The 7,368-nt window shown below is 38.5% G+C and overlaps 1 protein-coding gene across 3 annotated transcripts; it reads left to right on the plus strand.

The window, feature by feature from the left end:
• The first annotated feature begins 5,532 nt into the window (after nt 1-5,532).
• LOC122027882 (homeobox-leucine zipper protein HOX21-like) lies at nt 5,533-6,814 on the plus strand. 3 transcript variants are annotated; one of them, XM_042586897.1, is made up of 3 exons: nt 5,533-5,909; nt 5,973-6,355; nt 6,428-6,814. In XM_042586897.1, the coding sequence occupies exons 1-3, from the start codon at nt 5,852-5,854 to the stop codon at nt 6,722-6,724; spliced, it is 738 nt and encodes a 245-aa protein (XP_042442831.1). In that variant the 5' UTR covers nt 5,533-5,851; the 3' UTR covers nt 6,725-6,814. The 3 variants fall into 3 exon arrangements, with proteins under 3 accessions (XP_042442831.1, XP_042442832.1, XP_042442833.1); XM_042586898.1 differs by having other exon boundaries at nt 5,538-5,909; nt 5,994-6,355; XM_042586899.1 differs by having other exon boundaries at nt 5,540-5,909; nt 5,968-6,355.
• The last annotated feature ends 554 nt before the right edge of the window (nt 6,815-7,368 follow it).

Here is a 7,368-nt window from a genome sequence, read left to right on the forward strand (position 1 = left end):
TTACAGGGCCGCACGAAGTCAGCACACGGTCAATCGAAACGCTACATCCTCAATTTCCGTCACCTCGATTCTCGGATAGGATCACTGCTATTCATCTCATAAGACACTAATGTACTTTGACACTAATCGTTTGATTTTTTAAAAGAGTTGATGTATATTTGTAGTTAAATATGCTACTACAATCGATTTTTATCGATGATCATTTGGATCATCACTTCTATTATGTAAAGAAGTCCTATGGAGCTGAAGAGTAAAAAACACTTAAGTTTAAAATTCATACATGGCATCTCTTAAGTATGTGATGTTCAAATTACTCATGATATTGAGTTATTTACCATGATCTTTTTATATTTTCTAGATTTATCTTGATAGTTGGTGAAAATTTCAATGGTACTAAATTGATCATCTCTAAAATTAATCGATTCAAAAAATTAAATATCTAGTTGAAAAAAAAAACCTTCCCTCCTAGCTTTCCACCAATGTAACACAAGGAGTATGAAGTTCAAAGTACAACAGAAAAACACTGAACTTAAAAGTTAATTTTTGGATATGTATAAATCATACTCTAAATTTAACTAATAGACAAATTAAGAAAAAAATCATTTATAAAAAGTACATGAAGTTTCCATCCCAAGAAAGGATCAAATTATGTTAAATTTATTGTACATAGTTTTATCTTACATTTTATAAGAGATTATTTTTACGATTCAAATATGTGACCTTAAGATCCTATGTCAACAACTTTACGTTGCACCAAACTCTCCTTCTAAATTTAAGATTAATTATGTGAAACTTGAATAATATCACATTAAGGTAGAAGAAAACAATCTCCAATAGCTAAGATTGTAAATGAGCCAAGTTTTGTGGTATTCAAACTTATTTGATGAGGTAGTCAAGTCAAGCATACAATAAACCAAATTGTTAAAATGATTGTTAAGTTTGACTTGATTTTTTTTACGAGTTTGAGTTTGGCTCAAACTTAGCTTAAATTTGATTTGTTTGGATGTAATCGAGCTCTCAATTCAAACAAGCTTGATTGTTTGAAACTTTTATCTTTTAAATTTATTTGACTGATTATTGAGTTTAATAATATAAATTTATTTGCTCATTATGAAAGTTTTTCCTTTTTTTTTAACATATTGATAAAAAATTTATTGAGTAATATGGTTCATGAACTTTGTTTACGAATATGGTCCAAGAATATTGTCCACTTGTACAAACAAAAAAAATAGGAATTTTGACAAAAAATTTCGTCCTTATTTCGTCATTGCAGTCTTTTAGTGACGCAATTTTGATGAAAAATTATTTATCGGGAGATAATTTATCGGAAATGATTTTTCCGATGGAATTTACATTCTGTCAATATATACTGACGGAATAAATTCCAGTAGTAATATATTCTGACAGAATACCCGATTACATTAGCATTCCCAAAAGGATTTACCGATGGAATTGGTTATATTGGTGCAAGAAGTACTAGATGATCGAACCCAAGTTTTGATAATAGTAAAAGGTTCAAAGTTAATGGTTATTGTGATTCTAATAAGTCTGATTGAGTATGCAGGAAAGTCATAGGTGAGTTTAGGTAAGGTAAAAGTCCTAGAGAATACTAGGCAGGTGGAAGGCCCTAGTTATGGCTAGACAAGGAAGTCCTGGTCCAAGTGACTGGGCAAAGGTCTTAGCAAGTCGAGGACATTGGGCAAAAAATTCTACTGGTCGAAGACAGTAGGTGAAAGTTCTGGAGGTTGCGGACACCAGGCGGAAGACTGGACAAGTCAAGGATCAGACATCCAGCAGAAAGTCATGAAGTCTCGGATGCTGAGCAAAAGTTCAAACGATATGGAGGATCGGTTTGACATCAGGTAAACTCTCATAAGAAGAGTAGGTGAGGACGCGTTCCTCGTAGATAAAATAGTAGCGTCGGTTTGATCTAGGATTTTACAAGAAATCTGAAAGTCATAACCAAACAATCCTGCGACTGTCAAATTAATTAATAAATACTATTTCATATTGTGCTAACTCTATTTCACAGTGTATCTTTGGTATTTGAACTAACATGTTTTGTAAGAACTGAAATATACAAGTTAGCCTCGGGTGAACAGTGCTCGATGCGCCGCAGAGTTGCCCAGAGGCATCTCGAAGCTATGCGAAGGCGCCCTGGATAGGACAGAGGTACCCTCGGACAGATAAACTTTGAGGATAAAGTTTACACTGTGGGGAGACACCCTAGAGCACATAGAAAGCACCTCGGAGTACATTATATTAGGAAATAATTATTATAAGTAAATAGTTATTTATTTCCTAGTTAATATGTGTGAATTCTATCGTCAATATGGTATCAGAGCAATAAACTTAATAGCAATCTTTTTTTAATTTTCTTTCTTTTACTCCTCTCTTCCGCGTTTCCTTTTCCCACTGTTAAAAAAAAAACCTTAGCTTTCTTCTCTTTTCTTTGCCACTGACATCAACAGGATTCGCCATTGTCGCGTCTTTTCTACTGTTCACCTGTTGCTACGGCCAGAGGAGGCGTCGTCATCCAAAGGCAACCCACCATCGGCCTTATCGCCGTAAAAAAAAATGTTCTTGTTGTCCCTCCGCCGCCGACGTCCTTGTATCACCAGCCCCCCTTTCCCTACAAATTTAGCGACTCCACCGCTTCCTTCGCTTTCTCCTTCATATGTTCAAATCCATCCTGTGACACCTCCTTCATCGGTGTCGCCTTTTCTCGGGTTTTATGTCCGGCCGCTTCTGTGATCGTTTTAGCTTTCTTAGAATCTTCTTTCTCCCTTATTTTCCTTTCTTATGTTTTTTGTCCTAAAAAAAATTCTCTTTTCTGACTTACTCTTTTCCATCTTATAATAGTTTTGCTTTCTTCTTTCAAAAAGTCCATTAATAGTGAGGTTCAATTCCTCCTCTTTTCTCTTTCTCTTCTTATTTTTTTCTCATAGCAAGAGCAATATTATTATCTTTTTTCTTAAGTTTAAAGACATCAAATTTCATCCTTCCCTTCCTCCTCTCCTTTGTTTGTTTGTATGTTTTTTTTAAGCAGCAGCCGCATTATAGCGGTCTTTCCTTCATGAGTATTGTTTTAGCCATCTTCTGATAGGCCAAATAGCAAGTTTTTTTTCCAAGTTTGGTTCAATAACAGATTTTCTGCATCTGCTCCAGCATATGCAACCACCAAAATGCAGTCTTCTCTCTCTGCTACTCTTATTCCGATGACAAGTCAGATTCCAACCTTCAAACAACAACACCTTGTCTCCTTCTAGTTGTTGTCTTCTTTCATCAAAGGTAAAGTTCAATAAATCGTCGTTTCGTTGATCGCACTAGTGGATTTTGCTCTAAACGAATACCCATCGACCGCCTTCTACAATGGTTGCCGCTGACGACATCATTCACTGGCTATCTCTCACAAATACTCCTGATTCATCTTCCAAACAATGTACGGTTGCGTGCTCTTCGACTGAGGCTGAATATCGCTTCATTGCCTCTGCGACATCTGAGATCCAATGGATTAAGTCACTTTTGACAGATCCGCTTCTTCTGGTTACCACACCTGCTATGTTTTTCACTGATAATTTGGGCCTCCGAACTACAAGTTACTCATATTTCTGCTGAGGATAAGTTGGCTGATGCACTTACCAAGTCGCTTTCTCGACCTTAGCTATTTGTTATTTGTAACAAGATTGGTGTCATTTCTGGGACAACATCTTGAGAGGGTGTATTAGAAAATAATTATTATAAGTAAATAGTTATTTATTTCATAGTTAATATGTGTGAATTCTATCGTCAATACATTAGAGGCACCCTGGAGTGCAAGGAAGGCCCCCTCAAGTAGATAAAGAGCGCAGTCTACGAAGCTTATTGAGTCTGAAGCCAAGGGGAAAACTCTTGCAGCTGGAGGCGCCTCGTACGAGGTTGAAGGCACCCTTAACACTTTATAAAAACATTCTTCAGCTAGAATTCAATACAGTACTCACAGAACTTCAATAAGAGCTGCTATAACTCTTCTATTGCTTCGACTATGCTTTACTATTGCGCTACTACTCCGCGACATCTGATTGTCGTCGGTAGACTAACACCAATACACAAGCATCCCACATCGACATACTTTGTGATTAGTAACAATTACTTAAAGCTATTTAATTTATTGCTAAGGCGGTGTAGCTTGTTACACTATCCTTATTTTGTATTCCTATACTTGATTCACTCTTCCGGCGATTTCAGAAGAGGTTTTTAGTGGATTGCCCAATGATACAGTCCGGAGGGCCATGAGTTTTGGAGTAGGAGTCGTCGAAGAATCTGAACTAAGTAACAAATCTTGTCTTTGTGTATTTGTTCTTTCATTTTCTATTTTTCCTCTGTGTATTTTGCACTCATACTTAGTTTTTAAAAGTGAAAAAGTCACAAATGTTATTCATCCCCCCTATCACTTTTCGATCTTACAAGCTAAGTTATTCCATCAGTATTTACTGACAGAATCAGTTATTTCGTCGACAAATCCTCTTGGATAATACTGACAGAATTGAGTATTCCATCAATACTTCCCAAGAGGATTTGCCAATGGAATAATCGATTCCATCGATAAATATCGACAAAATCAGGATATTCTATCGGTATTTATTGATAGAATAGGTTATTGTGTCGAAAAATTATTTGATCTCTTCTGATGGAATTATCAATTCCGTCGATAATTAAAAAAAACAAAAAATTTAGTTTATATTTAGAGCATACCTTATTTATAATTTTCATATATATAAGAAACTATCATAGACTATGATATTTCATATATTCACATATATCCATATAAATACATTTCACAATCCACACATCTTAACAAATCCATACATATACATTTTATACAATCCACAATATCATAAACACATACACTCTCATACAAATAATCAAATATATTCATATAATTATATTTCATAATTCACACATCTTAAAAATCCATAACATTTAATATCATCCATAATATCATAAATACATACAATTATGATCTTCTCGGAACGATCTAGTGGCTAACACATGAGATATTGTCACCATGAGATCTGGGGTTCGAATCTTGACAAAGTTGAGATAAATGTCTCCCTTATGTGCTAATGACTATTCCCAAAACTGATAACTCTAGGACAGATTGATGAAAATACCGAGGATAAATATATTCACTTTTTACCATCATAAATACATACAATTATATAAATATTCACAATTGACACATCTTAACCATCCAGATATCCAGATAAGTATGTGCACTCTTCCTTTTGACGCAAAGGACTGCCTGATCAGTGTGTGATAGAACAAGTGTATGGGTGTTAGGTAGCAGTCCCAGCAGCCATGGGCCCCATCCCAAGATTCCTCCCCCCACCCCTTTCTCTTCGAGGGCCATCTCTCTTAAAAACTTGTTTTGTCCCTGTCTCTCCATGAATCTCAGAGCCATGGCCCTCCTCCTCCACTCCTTTCTTACTAACCTCGATAGCTAATCTGAGTTTATCCTACCAGTTACCACCTGCACACACACAGTACTGTCCGTTATCAGCATTTCAGTTTCAACTCCACGCAGCAGGATTCAGAAACAATTAATTTGGAGTATTTGCTGTCCACAGCCCATTGGGAGGAGGAGGAGAGGAAGAAAACAAAAGATATGGAGCCAGCCCCACACCAGAGAAGATGTCGAACATGTCCATGGCATTAAGCACGCTGCTTAACCTAAACCTGAACCTTCACCTTCTGTTGTTGGCCTAGCCATGATACTAAATCAAGTTACAGTATCGTAGTTGGTAAACAATAAGATTTTTTTTATGTTATATTTCCACACCTCGAGCTTTCATTTGCTGCCTATTGAGGTATGGCATCATCATCATCATCCTTCAGTTCCTTCTTCTCCCCGTGCAGTGATCTCGGAGGTGAGTTACGTTCTTTAATTTGCAGCCGCCTGCGCATATATAATTGATCCGCGTGCAGTGAAGGTCGTCGTTTGAGTGGCGCAGTGGTGCTGCCGTTTCCGAGGATCGGAGAGATGGGGAAAGCCGTCGCCGAGGAGGAGGAGGAGTTGTCGGAGGAGGACGGGATGCCGCCGGCGGAGAAGAAGAGGAGGCTGAACGTGGAGCAGGTGAGGACGCTGGAAAAGAACTTTGAGCAGGGGAACAAGTTGGAGCCCGAGAGGAAAATGCAGCTGGCGGTGGCGCTGGGACTGCAGCCGAGGCAGGTGGCCATCTGGTTCCAGAACCGGCGAGCTCGGTGGAAGACCAAGCAATTGGAGAAAGACTACGACGAGCTCAAGAGACAGCTCGAGGCCGTGAAATCCGAGAACGAGGCCCTGCAGGCGCACAACGACAAGCTCCAAACAGAGGTGTACAGATCAGCACTGCTCATCGATTATATTCCGATCGAATTACACGATCTGATCACAAAGTTCATGCAGATCATGGCTCTCAGAGGGAGAGAGACGTCGGAGCTGATCAACCTCAACAAGGAAACAGAAGGCTCGTGCAGCGAGAACAGCTCCGAGATCAACTTGGACATGGCGAGCGCCTCCTTGCAGCCTCACCAGGTCCTTCCTTTCTTGGCGTCGATTAGGCCGGCGGAGATGGAGGCGCAACGCCCCAAGGTCGAGCACGGGGGTGGCGCCGAGGGAACCTTCAGCAACTTGCTGTGTAGCATGGAAGACCACCATTCTGCTTCCTTCTGGCCATGGCCAGATCACCACAGCTTCCATTGATCATGTATCAAGAATCAGCAGCTAGCAGTGCTTGAATTCCACTTGTTTTCATAAAATTGGTTTCGATCGAACTCGGATCGTATTTAGAAAGATTGTGTTCTTACTGATAAAAACATCATTTACTTGTAATCAATTAGATTATAAGCATTAAAATTTTTAGGCATGCAAAGTCAATGAAGAAGGGGACTTGATAGAACAGCTCAAAAGGCACGGCGCCGTGCTTTCATCAGTGAACCACACAGAGGGTGGGCCAAAGCAGTCAGAGGGGACAAAAGCATTGTTCATCCAACTCACCGATATATTCTCCTTCCGTCACATCAATTAATTAGAAGAAAAAAACAATTTGATCAATTGACTGGTACAGAGAATTACATGAACTTGGTCGGTACTGGTGCCGCTGGCTGGATCCCCAACACCCAGTGTGTTCTTGTTCTTCTCAACCCTGTGCCAGATCAAATTTTTAGCATTTCTGTTCGTGACAAATGATATTAGTGTCGAAACACAATATCGCATTCAAATTAAGATATAATTTTCGAGCCCGGGATTACATGACAGCTGAAGAACTTTAAATTATCATCTAAATATTCATGATTCGATTCTTAGTTATAATATATTTATATGGATTTTTTTTCTTTAATTTAAAT

Source organism: Zingiber officinale, chromosome 10A (genome assembly GCF_018446385.1).
Source record: "Zingiber officinale cultivar Zhangliang chromosome 10A, Zo_v1.1, whole genome shotgun sequence".
Taxonomy (NCBI): domain Eukaryota; kingdom Viridiplantae; phylum Streptophyta; class Magnoliopsida; order Zingiberales; family Zingiberaceae; genus Zingiber; species Zingiber officinale.